At 37.6% G+C, this 15,391-nt stretch overlaps 1 protein-coding gene across 1 annotated transcript in view; it reads right to left on the bottom strand.

The window, feature by feature from the left end:
* RAPH1 (Ras association (RalGDS/AF-6) and pleckstrin homology domains 1) overlaps positions 1 to 15,391 on the bottom strand; it is a 112,368-nt gene that overhangs the window by 12,692 nt on the left and 84,285 nt on the right. The window contains 4 exon segments of the mRNA XM_036254189.1: positions 6,269 to 6,379; positions 7,252 to 7,395; positions 10,502 to 10,567; positions 11,795 to 11,916. Of these exon segments, the coding sequence (XP_036110082.1) occupies positions 6,269 to 6,379; positions 7,252 to 7,395; positions 10,502 to 10,567; positions 11,795 to 11,916 (443 nt within the window).

Genomic DNA, 15,391 nt, shown 5'->3' with positions numbered 1-15,391 from the left:
TCATGTTATGAGATCCCCAAGTAACTTTTATTTCTATGGGTTATGATTGATATTTACTTTATAAGAAACTAAAACTTAGAAAAAATTAAAATACAAAATATAAAAATACACATTCCACTACCCAAGAAAGCAAAGACATCATCACATCATGCAACCTCTTTGAAACTCCACTATATATTTGTGAAAGAATGCGAGTATAAAAGGCAAATAACATCTTAGCATTATTAGAAGAGCAATTTTGGTATTATAGACCCCTTGTCAGGTCCTCAGGGACTCCCAGGGGACCTTGAACCTCATTTTGAAAATTGCTGGATTAAGCTTTTTTTTTACTGACTTTTTAAAAATTATTTGCTGTTACACACAGCTGGTGTGGCTCAGTGGTTGAGCATCAACCCATGCACCAAGAGGTTGCTGGTTTGATTCCCAGTCAGGACACATGACTAGGTTGTGGGCCAAAACTCCTGTGAGGGGCAAACAGGAGGCAGCCAGTGGATGTTCTCTCTCATCAATGTTTCTATCTCTCTCTCTTCCTCTCTCTCTAAAAATCAATAAAAGACAAAATTTTAAAATATTATTTGCTATTGCCCTGGCTGGATTGGCTCAATGGTTAGAGCGTTAACCTGTGGTCCAGAGAGACCCGGGTTTGGTTCCCACTAAGGGCGTGTACCTCAGTTGCAGTCTGTCTCTGGCCCTGGTTGGTGGTGCAGGTGGCAGCCACTCAATGTGTCCCTTTCACGTCGATGTTTCTCTCTCTCTCTCTCTCTCTTTCTCTCTCTCACTCTCTTCCTCTCTCTCCCTCCCACTCTATCTGAACAAAAAATGGAAAAATGTCCTTGGGTGAGGATAAATAAATAGTACTTGCTATTGTAACATAAATGATATAGCAGTATTCTCCAAGAAAGGATTACCTAAAACAGGGTTACCATTACAATACACCTAATTTTATCAAAGCAACAGAAACTACTCCAGACAGATTCCAAAATGGCAGCAGAGGGAATGGAAGCTATACAGACCATCTCCCAGGACCAAACTGGAATTACCACTAAAATAAAGACAAACCGTCAGGAAAGCAAAAGAAAAGCAGCATGCAAGGACCATATAACCAGGGACACTGACTAGATCCTGGTAGCATTGCAGAGGTGCAAGTGGGGGAACTGGGAGCCCACAGACAGCAGCACCCTTAGCTGCTCACAGCGCCCTCGGGGGTACACTCACAAGCGGCTCCACAGCGCAGAGCAGGGACAGATGCTAAACAAGCCACAGCCACTCACTTTGGGATACAGCAGAAGGAGGGCGGACTGGCTGGAACTGTGTGGGGACACTCGGGATTTGGAGGGTGCTCAGAGCTTTTGCTGAGTTGTGGCCAAGCAGGATGGCTCTGGGGAGAGGTGGCGGCTCCTCCCTCCGAGATTCAACCCCACCAGGTGGGCCATTGAAATGCAAATTGAGGCTAATTAACAACTACTATCTGCCCCACCCTTGGGAAATCTTACACTCACCTGAGGAAGTTTTTCATTCAACTGAGAACCCAAGTTGAAAGTGAGGGGATGGAAAAAAATCTTCCAAAAAAATGGAAAGGAAAAAAAAGCTGGGGTAGCAATACTCATATCTGATAAAATAGATTTCAAAATGAAGGCCATAACTAGAGACAAAGAAGGCCACTACATAATATTGAAAGGATCTATCCAACAAGAAGATATAACCTTGATAAATATATATGCACCCAATATAGGACCAAAATATATTAAAAATCTTCTGGAGGACTTCAAAGGAGAAATCAACAGCAATGCAATCATAGTAGGGGACTTTAACACCCCGCTGACATCACTAGATAGATCCTCTAGACAAAAAATTAGCAAGGAAACAGAGACTCTAAATGAAGCACTAGATCAAATGGATTTAATAGATAACTACAGAGAATTAAACCCCAAAACTACAGAATTTACATTCTTCTCAAGTGCACATGGGGCATTCTCAAAGACAGACCACATGTGAGGACACAAACGAAGTCTCTACAAGTTCAAGAAGATTGAAATCGTATCAAGCATCTTCTCAGATCACAATGGCATGAAACTAGAAATCAAATGCAACAGGAACATGCAAAGACATTTGAACACATGGAGGCTAAATAGCATGTTATTGAACAATAAATGAGTTACCGAGGAGATCAAGGAAGAAATTAAAAACTTCCTGGAAACCAATGAAAATGAACACACAACAACACAAAATCTATGGGATGCAGCAAAAGCAGTTCTGAGAGAGAAGTTCATAGCACTACAGGCATACATCAGGAAACAAGAAAAATTTCTAATACACTATCTAACCTCACAAATTATATAACTAGAAAGCAAACAAAAAGAAAACCCCAGAGCAAGTAGAAGGAAGGAAATTGTAAAGATCAGAGCAGAAATAAATGTCATAGAGACCCAAAAAAAACAATTCAAAGGATCAATGAAACAAAGAGCTGGTTTTTCGAAAAGATCAACAAGATTGATGGACCCTTAGCTAGAGTCACCAAGAAACAAAGAGAACCCAAATACACAAAATCAGAAATGAAAGGGGAGAAGTAACAACTGACACCACAGAAATACAAAGGATCGTTAACAACTACTATGAACAATTATATGTCAACAAATTAGACAACCTAAGCAAAATGGACAAGTTTCTAGACACACAGTCTCCCAAAACTGGACTGGGAAGAGATAGAAAACTTGAACAGATCAATAACAACTAAGAAAATTGAAGAGGTAATCAAGACTCTCCCAGCAAACAAAAGCCCAGGCCCGGATGGCTTCACGGGCGGGGGTGGGGGTTTACCAAATATTCAAAAAAGAACTCGCACCCATTCTCCTAAACTATTTCAAAAAAATCCAAGAAGAAGGAAGACTTCCAAACTCATTTTATGAGGCCAGCATAATTCTAATTCCAAAACCAGAAAAAGACACTACAAATAAAAAAAACTACAGGCCAACATCCCTGATGAATATAGACGCCAAAATCCTGAACAAAATACTAGCAAATCGGATCCAGAAATACATCAAAAAAGGTATTCATCATAACCAAATGGGATTCATCCCAGGGATGCAAGGCTTGTACAATATTCGCAAATCAATACATGTGATACACCACATAAATAAAATGAAGATTAAAAACCACACAATCATATCAATAGATGTTGAAAAAGCTTTCAACAAAATCCAGCATGCATTTCTGATAAAAACACTTTGCAATGTGGGAATAGGGGGATCATATCTCAATATAATAAAGACCATATATGAGAGACCTTCAGCCAACATCATACTTAATGGGGAAAAACTAAAAGCATTTCTCTTAAGAACAGAAACAAGTCAGGGATGTCCACTTTCACGACTCTTATTTAACATAGTACTGGAAGTCTTAGCCAGAGCATCAGACGTGAAGTAAAAATAAAAGGGATCCAAACTGGAAAGGAAGAAGTGAAACTGTCATTATTTGCAGATGACATGATATTATACATAGAAAACCCAAAAGACTCCATCAAAAATCTACTGGACTTAATAAACGAATGTGGCAAAGTAGCAGGATACAAAATTAATGTCAAGAAATCGACAACATTCTTATACACCAATGATGAACTCACAGAAAGAGAAACTGAAAAAACAATCCCATTTACCATCATGGCAAAAAATTAAGATACCTAGAAATAAACTTAACCAAAGAAGTACAAGACCTATTTGCAGAAAACTACAGGACATTGAAAAAAGACATAGAGAAAGATATTAAAAAGTGGAAGCACATACCCTGCTCATGGATTGGAAAAATTAACATCATTAAAATGTCCATATTACCCAAAGCAATCTACAGATTCAATGCAATCCCCATCAAAATACCAACAGCATACTTCACAGAACTAGAACAAATACTTCAAAAGTTCACATGGAACAAAAAAAAGACCCCAAATAGCCACAGCAATCTTGAAAAAGAAAGACAACGAAGTTGGGATCACAATACCAGTTATCAGGTTATACTACAAAGCGACTGTAATCAAAACAGCCTGGTACTGGCACAAGAACAGGCATATAGACCAGTGGAACACAACAGAGAACCTGGAAATTGACCCAAGACATTATGCTCAATTAATATTTGACAAAGGAGGCAAGAGCATACAATGGACTAAAGACAGCCTCTTTAATAAATGGTGTTGGGAAAATTGGACGGCTACATGCAAAAAATTGAAACTTGACCATCATCTCACACCATACACAAAAATAAACTCAAAATAAATAAAAGACTTAAATGTGACTTGTGAATCCATAGAAATTCTAGAAGAAAATGTAGGCTACAAAATTTTGGACACCACATGCAGCAGAATTTTCACTGATACATCTCCTACGGCAACAGAAACAAAGGAGAAAATGAACACATGAGACTACATCAAACTCAAAAGCTTCTGCACAGCAAAAGAAACAATCATCAAAATGGAAAGGGAACCCACTGTATGGGAGAGCATCCTTGCCAATGATATATCAGATAAGGGGTTAATTTCCAAAATATATGGAGTACTCATACAACTCAATGAAAAGAAGACAACCCAGTTAAAAAATGGGCAGAGGAACTAAATAGACACCTCTCCAAACAGGACATACAAATGGCCAAGAGACATATGAAGAACGGCTCATCACTAATTATCAGAGAGATGCAAATTAAAACAATAATGAGCTATCACTTCACATCTGTCAGAATGGCCGCCATCAACAAATCATCAAACAACAAGTGTTGGTGAGGGTGTGAAGAAAAGGGGACCCTAGTACACTGCTGGTGGGAATGCAGACTGGTGCAGCCACTACAGAAAACAATATGGTGTTACCTCAAAAAATTAAAAATTGAACTGCCATTTGACCTGGTGATCCCCCTTCTAGGAATATGCCCTAAGAAGCCTGAAACACCAATCAGAAAGAATATATGTACCCCCATGTTCATAGCAGCACTATTTACAATAGCTAAGATCTGTAACAGCCCAAATGTCCATCAGTAGACGAATGGATAAAAAACTACAGTACATATACACAATGGAGTACTATGCAGCTGTAAGAAAGAAAGATCTCTTATCTTTTGAGATGACATGGAGGGACCTGGAAAGTATTATCCTAAGCAAAAGAAGCCAAGCAGAAAAAGACAAATACCACATGATTTCACTTATTTGTGGAATATAATGAACATAACAGTCTGAGGAATAGGGTAGACCCAGAGACGTAGAAGGAGGGTACAGACTGACAACTCTCAGAAAAGGGCGTGGGGGGGGGGGAGATATAAACCACAGAACTTATATGCATGTACGCATAACCAATGGACATGGACAACAAAGCTGGGGATGGGGTGGGGGGAATGGGGATCAGGGTATCAATGGGGGAAAAAAAGGAGAAACATCTGTAACAAAAATAAAATATAATATTTAAAGATTAAATAAAAAAAAAAGAAAGAAACTACTCCAAAACCCTAAACAAACACCACTACCCCAAACCCAACTGACAACTGTCAGGAAAGAAAATCAAACAATGACATCAACATACAGACCTAAGTAGCTACCAAGCTGTTACTAAGATAGGGCCAATGACAAAGATGCAATCATCTCCATAATTATCCTGAATTTCTGAAAGTTGTTTTTATCAGTGTCCCAACCAATCACTAAAAACTCACTAAACATGTCAGTTCTCAAAGGACAGGTATAATCAGTGTGAGCTCAAAAGTTTGGATAAAGGAGCGTGGGAAAAAAACCCTAAAAACAGCTCAGACAGGTCATAATACATGCACAGGTTATCAAGGCTATAGTTGTGTGTGTGTTTTGGGGAGAAAAGAAAAAAACTTATTTCTGGACCTGATGAGAGCCAGTCTTCTATGACCTTGGGCACAGTGCCCTCTGATGGTTCTATGAGTAAGTACAGGAGAAAATCTAAACCACACAAAATTTCCATGTTCCACATTTGGCTTTGATCTAAGTTTTCTTAAAATAAGCTTGTTATGAAATGAAAGCCTCATATTTATAATATCTATTTTATATATTATGACTCAAAGCTTACAATCTAGTATTCATTTCTTTGTAACATCAATCTAGTAAGGGCTACTTAGCTGTGGTATAGCACATTCTTCACTATCCTTCACCATTCCTAAAAAAAATCTATAGATAAAAGCAAAACCAGTATACTCGATGCAGATCCAAACTATTCTAAAATGTCCAATAACACGCTCTATGTCTAACATCAGTTAAAATCCTAAAGAGATACATGTTTACCTTTAGCACCAGACAATAATCTGTAGGGGCTTTGTACTTGTTCCGATAGTCCTGGCCATAATAAACATTTACATGATCTAGCTGGAGAAAGCATACCAAATCCCGAGAGACCTAAGATAAAAAAAAAGCCCAGAAGAATGAATTAACAATAATGTGCAAGCAAGCAAATATCATAACTGGTAACAATTTCTAGTATAAAATCTAAACTTTATCAACTAGAAATTACTGCCATTTTGCAGAAGATAAGACTGAGATTCTCTAGAAATGTTTCTTTTTTTAATCCATGATGCAACAAAAAAGCCCGTCCCTTTCACTTGCTGTCTTGCCATTTACAATGAACACCGACTTGCTTGGAAAAGGGTGGCATTTTAAAGAAACTTTAAATATGGTATCGTATATTAAATACAATATAGTATAATATAGCTCTCTGGAAAGAATAAGAAAATAGCGTGGTTCAGTTTATGTACATGCATATCTCCAGTACAGTGATTCTCAAGTCGGGGTTTCCTTACCAGTTAAATAGGGGCAACAATACATACCTCTCAGGAAGGTAGTAAAGACTGGAATAAGTGATAGTGTATAAGGAGCTTAAAAGAGTGCTGCTCCCCACCCCATAACCCCTGCCCCAAGCACAGAAGCAATAGGTACCAAGGGGGCCCTCAGAAGAAGCATATTACCCAAGCAAGACTGAAACATCTATAATCCCAGAAAGCTCTTCTCCCCAAACAACTACAAGCAAAAATACTCTGGCAGAAGTCCAGAAGTCCATCTAAAATTTGGCAGGAGATGGGCCCAACTAATGACCAGAGAGTGAACATTTCCAGGTTTCTTCTTTATAACAGATCAATAAACAAAGCAATGTTCTGTGTGTCCTACAGAAGTTGAAACAAATCAGAGCCCGAATTCACCTTGTCAGCACACTCACTGGAAATTAAAATCAATCAGCATAATGAAGAACTCAAAAGCCAGCAGAAGGAACACACCTTTGCTTTTCCTTTAGGGACATAGTAAATACCAGATGCTCGCAAGAGAAAATAACGCTTTTTCCAGGACTTCTTGCCATCTTCTTTCAACCAAAGGACTCCTTCAATTTCTGGTATAGTTACAGAACTTCCACAAAAACATTCCTAAAAGAAGAAGGTAAGTTGGAAAAACATATCAGAACAAAGTTGTTTACCCCTGTGAAATGTATGACAGTAATTAAATCATAATGGCTTTGTATTAAAATCATGCTACTAATTTTACCTCAATTAGAACTTTCTATTCTAAATATAATATGGATTTATTTTAGAACTACTATGGCAATCCCTATGAACTTTTACCTAACACTGTTTTGAAGAAAATAAGATGAAATGTCAACTGAGTTGCATATAACAGCACTTAAATGCATCTGTAAACAGCATAGTTACACTAAATTTAATAAAAGTGTCAGCTAACATAAGCATTGAACTTTATATTTTTCCAAATAACACATTTAGATTAGCTGTCAAGTGAAACAGGAATACATTTATTTTATTGTATTTTTTTATCCTTACTCGAGGATATTTTTCCATTTATCTTCAGAGAGAGTGGGAGGGAGAGGGCAGGAGGGAGAGAGAGAGGGGAGGGAGGGAGGGCGGAGGGAAAGAGAGGGAAACATTGATGTGAAAGAGACACCTGGACTGGCTGCCTCCCTGAACACTGCAACCCTCTTGACCAGAATTGAACCGGCAACTCACTGGTCTGCGGGCTAATGCTCTAACCTCTGAACCAAAGTGGTCAGGGCATAAATAGGAATACATTTTAAAAGAAAGCAACATGGTAAGTAAATGATTAAACCCTTCACAATTTAAAAACTATCAATTTATATGACTCTAAAACAAAGAGGGCATTTATTTTTAAAATATTTAATGCTAAATTGAAAGAAATATAAACAAACTCGAAATTTTGAATTCTATCTATATGTAGATAGAACTTTAATATTAAAATGAAAAGCAATCATGTATTTAGTAAAATAATTTTAGAAATGCTCACTAAATATTAACACATGACATCTGGAGCCTAAATTAATTTCTCCCCTAAGTACACAAACATTGGGAATTATAAAGAGGATTTTTCTTAATTGTTGCATCATATGAAAAGCTGAGCGTGATCCTGCCTTTCCTAATTGCCTTGTTGCAAGTAAGCATTTATTCAGGTTTTCTTTTCTCTTTTTTTTAATTGTTGAAAGTGTTAGATGTCCCCCTTTTTCCCCCACTGGCCCCCTCCTCCCGGGTCCCACCCCCTCGTGCTTTCCCCAACCTAATGTCTGTGTCCATTGGTCATGCATATATGCATATAAATTCTTTGGTTTATCTCTTCCCACCCTCTTACCCCCCCATCACTCAGAGGTCTGTCAATCTGTTCCCTACTTCCATGACTCTATTTTGGTCGACAGCTTATTTGGTTCATGACGTTCCATAAATAACTGAGATTATATAGTAGTTGTCTTTCTCTGACTGGCTTATTTTATTCAGCATAATACTTTCCAGGTTCCTCCATGTCATCTCAAAGGCTGAGAGATCTTTCTTTCGTATAGCTGCATAGTATTCCATTGTGTAAATGTACCATGGCTTTGTAAAAAAAATTTTTCTTTAGAGAGAGAGGAAGGGAGAGGGAAAGAGACAGAAACATTGGTGAGAGAGAACATCAACTGGCAGCACCCCACATGCCCCCACTGGGGATCTGGCCCACAACCTGGGCATGTGCCCTGACCAGGAACTGATCCAGCGACTTCTTGGTGCATGGGATGCTCAACCACTGGGCCACACCGGCCAGGCCGTACCACAGCTTTTTTATCCGCTCATCTACTGATGGGCACTTGGGCTGTTTTCAGTTCTTAGCTATTATAAATAGTGCTGCTATGAACATAGGACTACACATATTCTTCCTGATTGGTGTTTTAGGCTTCTTAGGGTATATTCAAAGAAGTAGGATCACTGGGTCAAATGGCAGTTCCATTTTTAATCTTTTGGGGAAATACCATATTGTTTTTTGCAGTGGCTACACAAGTCTGCATTCCTACCAGCAATGTACTAGAGTACCTTTTCTCCTTGTCCTTGCCAGCAGCACTTGAGGATTTGTTGATGGCTGCCATTTTGGCAGGTGTGAGGTGATATCTCATAGTCGTTTTAATTTGCGTCTCTCTGATGAATGGAGATGTGGAGCATTTTTTCATGTGTCTCTTGGCCATTTGTATGTCCTGTTTGGAGAAGTGTCTATTCAGGTCCTCTGTCCACTTTTTAATTGGATTGTCTTCCTTTTGTTGGGTTGTTTGAGTACTCTATATATTTTAGCTATTAACCCCTTATCCAATGTATCATTGGCAAATATGTTCTCCCAGATAGAGGATTCCCTTCTCATTTTAATGCTGGTTTCTTTAGTCATGCAGAAGCTTTTTAGTTTGATGTAGTCCCATTTATTAATTTTTTTCCTTTGTTTTTCTTGCTTTAGGTGATGTATCAGTGAAAATTCTGCCATGTATAATGTCTGAGATTTTTCTGCCTGCATTCTCTTCTAGGATTTTTATGATTTCACGACTTACATTTAAGTCTTTTATCCATTTTGAGTTTATTCTTGCATATGGTGTAAGTTGGTGGTCTAGTTTCATTTTTTTGCAATTTTCCCAACACCATTTATAGAAGAAACTGTCTTTTCTCCATTGTATGCTCTTGCCTCCTTTACTGAATATTAATTGTGCATACTGTCTTGGGTCGACTTCTGGGTTCTATATTCTGTTCCATTGATCTACATGCCTGTCCTTGTGCCAGTACTATTCTGGTTTTCAAACTTCTTTGATCTTCTCTTAAATTAGCAAAAGCCAAAAATTCAATTACATTTGAATTTGTTTTATTACTCTTCAAAATATGGAGATGTATGTTTTGAAAAATGATTATGCTTTTAAAAATTCAGTTATGTAAGACTAAGTCTTGAAATAAGTTTGTAACTAGCTAATTATATTAAAATTTCGCTCTGTGTAAGCAGATAAAACAGCACAATCATATGCTTCATTGACCAGCCTTTTCTCCCACTCGTCAGCCCCCAAAAGCTTGTGCCCCTTTTAGTACACTAGTTGAATTCTTTCTATCAGGCTATAGAAGAATATAGTCTTTTCTAGTTACATCTGCAAAAATAAATATACTGTACTGACATACCTGACTTCAAAAAACGGTGCTTAATATTTTAATATTATAATAGGGGAGTGAAGAGTCATACCTCCAACAGCACTTCTTTGTTTCTATCTGCCATCTCAGCTGTTTCTTTCTTCCCCAGAAGATAGTTCTGGAAAAATGAATAAATGAAATTTAAAGGATAAACATATTCCATTTTTCCCTTGGCACAAGAACATATATGATTTCTTCTAGAGATATAGTAACTTCATGTCAACTTCTGCCTGTGCAGAATGAGAAGGAACACTCTTTGACAAGCAACTGATGCATGGACATCATCATTAAATGGTTAACAGTGGCCTCCTCCTTACCATACCCATTTATCTTCAGTTACTTCATAAAACTGCTCTCCCCCACATCCTGGGGTGATATTACATGCAACAGTATTATGTTTTGATATACTAATGAAAGCTGTTTTTACAGGACCCGAAAGGTTTACAAATTATTAGGTATAACAAAGAAGGCAAATTTTCTTAAAATATTCTGAATTTAATTGATCCAGATACAGAAAATTTAATCTATGTTCTGGGTTTTAAAGAAGAAATCACAAATTCTGAGACTAACATAATCTCATTTGGGTGATTCAACTAAAATATGAATTCTAATTATTAGCCTTATTGAAAAATTTCAACAATCACCCATAAAAAGATAATTTGGTATTTCCAAATGAATATACTTCACTTAATATATCCAGTAAATACATGTCATAATTAAGTCACCTAAAAAACAACTATTCAATATCTTTAATATTGCTACTCTTTTTTCTCCTTTTTATACTTAGGGTTGTTTTCTCTCACTGATTTTTATAAAATATTTGGGCATTAAGAAGTATTAACCCAAACATTGTTTTGAAATAAGCAAAGATGCCAAATAAATTAAGGTAACATATTAGAATGTGGAACCATTTATAATCAAGGTTAGTGTGATTAAAAAAATGATTTAAAAAATAAATCAAAATAAAGTGTCACCTGGATAAGTGGCTGAAGTAGAGACATTTAAATATGTAAGTATTTGTCCTTGGTGGATGAGAAACTCATCAAATAAATAGCTATTGAACACAGCTCTGGATTAGAGAGAGCAGAAACCTGGTAACTCCCTGGAGTTACTTCTGCTGCCCCAAGAGCTCACTCACCCCATCTGGCTCTGCAGGCTGGTAACCTCTTTGAGGCCTGACAGCCTGGGCCCAGCAGTCCCTCCACCTTAGCAGCAGTAAATGCTCCCATGGGGTTTACAACCACAGTGTCCCAACAAGGTGGCCGCCAGTCTTTAAACTCTATTAACTTAGCAGTAATAAAAATAAACATTTAAAAATCCTGACATCTATGTTATTGAGTCTCACCTGTGGGTTTTTGAAAAGTGCATATTTTTCTATACGCTCCATAAACAGAAGCTTGTTTTGACTATCTCTTGTCCAATTAAGAAGATTTTCAACCAAGTTTTCATGGTCTTCAAAAATTCTCTCTGTCCCAAAATAAAATATCAGTATTTTGTTAGTATTCATCAGAATTGTATCAAAGACATGAAATCTTGCTAAGTAATTCACAGCAAAAGCAAAGAATCTTTTTAAAAAATTTATTTATTTTTGTTACAGATGTTTCTCCTTTTCCCTCACTGACTCCCCCCTCTCCCTCCCTCCCTGCCCTGTCCCCAGCTTTGTTGTCCATGTCCATTGTTCATGCACATAAGTTCTATGGTTTGTCTCTCCCCCACCACTCCCTCTTCTGGGGATTGTCGGTCTATACCCTACTTCCACATCTCCGGGATTACCCCATTCCTCAGACTGTTATATTCATTATATTCCACAAATAAGTGAGATCATATACTTGTCTTTCTGTTTGGCTTGTTTCGCTTAGGATGACACTTTCCAGGTCCCTCCATGTCGTCTCAAAGGATAAGAGATCTTTCTTTCTTACAGCTGCATAGCACTCCATTGTGTATATGTACCACTGCTTTTTTTTTTTTTTTTTTGTACAGATAGAGTGGGAGGGAGAGAGAGGAAGAGAAAGAGAGAGAGAGAGAGAAACATTGATGTGAAAGGGACACATCGAGTGGCTGCCACCCGCACGACCAACCAGGGCAGGGGACAAACTGCAACCGAGGTACATGCCCCTGGTGGGAACCGAACCCGGGTCCCTCCGGACCGCAGGCCAACGCTCTAACCGCTGAGCCAAACTGGCCAGGGCTGTACCACTGCTTTTTGATCCATTCGTCTACTGATGGACATTTGGGCTGTTTCTAGATTTTAGCTATTGTAAATAGTGCTGCTATGAACATGGGGGTACATATATTCTTTCTGATTGGTGTTTCAGGCTTCTTAGGGTATATTCCTAGAAGTAGGATCACTGGGTCAAATAGAAAATCAATTTTTAATTTATTAAGGTAACACCACATTGTTTTCCATAGTGGCTGCACCAGTCTGCATTCCCTTCAGCAGTGAACTAGGGTCCCCTTTTCTCCATACCCTTGCCAGTACTTGTTGTTTGATGATTTGTTGATGGCAGCCATTCTGACAGGTGTGAGGTGATACCTCATTGGTGTTTTAATTTGCATCTCTCTGAAGATTAGTGATGTTAAGCATTTCTTCATGTCTCTTAGCCATTTGTATGTCCTGTTTGGAGAGGTGTCTATTTAGTTCTTCTGCCCATTTTTTAATTGGGTTCTTTGTCTTCTTTTTGTTGAGTTGTATAAGCACTCTATATATGTATTGGAAATTAACCCCTTATCTGATATATCATTGGCAATTATGCTCTCCCATACAGTGGGTTGCCTTTCCATTTTGATGATTGTATCTTTTGCTGTGCAGAAGCTTTTTAGTTTGATGTAGTCCCATGTGTTCATTTTCTCCTTTGTTTCTGTTGCCTTAGGGGATGTAGCAGTGAAAATTCTGCTGTGTATGATTTCTGAAATTTTGTTGCCTACAGTTTCTTCTAGGATTTTTATGGATTCATGAGTCACATTTAAGTTTATTCTTGTGTGTGGTGTGAGATGATGGTCTAGTTGCATTTTTTTTGCATGTAGTTGTCCAATTTTCCCAACACCATTTATTAAAGAGGTTGACTTTACTCTACCGTATGTTCTTGCCACCCTTGTCAAATATTAATTGAGCATATTGCCTTGGGTCCATTTCTGGGTTCTCTGTTCTGTTCCACTGGTCCATATGCCTGTTCTTGTGCCAGTACCAGGCTGTTTTGATTACAGTGGCTTTGTAGTATAACCTGAAATCTGGTAATGTGATCCCTCCTACTTTGTTCTTCTTTTTCAAGATTGCTGTAGCTATTTGAGGACTTATTTGGTTCCATATGAATTTTTGAAGTATTTCTTCTAGTTCTGTGAAGTATGTTGTTGGTATTTTGATTGGGATTGCATTGAATCTATAGATTGCTCTGGGTAGTATGGACATTTTAATAATATTAATTCTTCCAATCCATGAACAGGGTATGTGTTTCCACTTTTTTATATCTTCCTCTATTTCTTTTTTCAATGTCCTGCAGTTTTCTGCGAATAGGTCCTTCATTCTTTGGTTAAGTTTATTCCTAGGTATCTTAATTTTTTTTGCCATGATGGTAAATGGGACTGTTTTTTCAGTTTTTCTTTCTGTGAGTTCATCATTGGCGTATAAGAATGTTGTCTATTTCTTGACATTAATTTTGTATCCTTCTACTTTGCCAAATTCATTTATTAAGGCTAGTAAATATATGATAGTCTTTGGGGTTTTTTACGTATAGTATGTCATCTGTGAATAATGACAGTTTCACTTCCTCCTTTCCAATTTGGATCCCTTTTATTTTTTCCTCCTGTCTGATTGCTGTGGCTAAGACTTCCAGTACTATGTTAAATAAGAGTGGCGAAAGTGCGCATCCTTGTCTTGTTCCTGTTCTTAAGGGAAATTCTTTTAGTTCCCATTGAATATGATGTTGGCTGTAGGTCTTTCATATATGGCCTTTATTATATCGAGATATGATCCCTCTATTCTCACATTGCTGAGCATTTTTATCAGAAATGGATGCTGAATTTTGTCGAAGGCTTTTTCGGCATCTGTTGATATGATCATGTGGTTTTTATTCTTCATTTTATTTATATAGCGTGTCACATTTATTGATTTGCCATAGAATCTTTATTGACACTATAGCCCTGGGCTTATAGAAGCTATGTGGTTTTCTATCTATTTTCAAATAAGGGAACATGTCCTAATGGTGGTAAGTAACTTCAGCAAAGTCACATAGTTGCTACGTGGAAGATTTAGCACTAGAATCTAGGTCTTCTAACTTCTAGGTCTTCTTTAGCTTTAAGCCTTTTCTCATCCATCCTTAAAAAAGAACATGTTTAGTTGTATTTCACAAGTTCTGATGTTAAGTATTTTCAATAGTATTCAGTTCTTGTAATTTAAAAAATTTCTAAGATAATTTTTTCCCTGATCCATGGGCTTTAATTTTAAACTCAGATGTATTTTCTAAATTCCAAATTAGGAATCAAAGCATATGTCCTTTAGATTGAACATATATTCAAAGAACCTATTCAGATATTAATTTTTTGAAATTACTTGAGAGTTGCTTATAGCCTCATACTTGAATTTTTTGAAATATTCCACTTCTGCTTGAAAAGAATGTATATTTTCCTATAATTAGATAGTGTTCTAAATATATTTTGTATATTAAACAAATTATTTTTCTTTTTATCCTCACCCGAGAACACTTTTTCATTTTTTGTTCAGATAGAGTGGGCGGGAGAGAGAGGAAGAGAGAGAGAGAGAGAGAGAAACATCGATGTGAAAGGGACACAGTGAGTGGATGCCACCTGCACAACCCAACCAGGGCCGGGGACAAACTGCAACCGAGATACATGCTCTTAGCGGGAACTGAACCAGGGTCTCTCTGAACCGCAGGCCAACGCTCTAACCGCTGAGCCAAACCGGCCAGGGCAAACAGATTATTTTTCA

Source organism: Molossus molossus, unplaced genomic scaffold (genome assembly GCF_014108415.1).
Source record: "Molossus molossus isolate mMolMol1 unplaced genomic scaffold, mMolMol1.p scaffold_m16_p_11, whole genome shotgun sequence".
NCBI lineage: Eukaryota > Metazoa > Chordata > Mammalia > Chiroptera > Molossidae > Molossus > Molossus molossus.
This window is presented reverse-complemented; position numbering and strand designations above follow the sequence as displayed.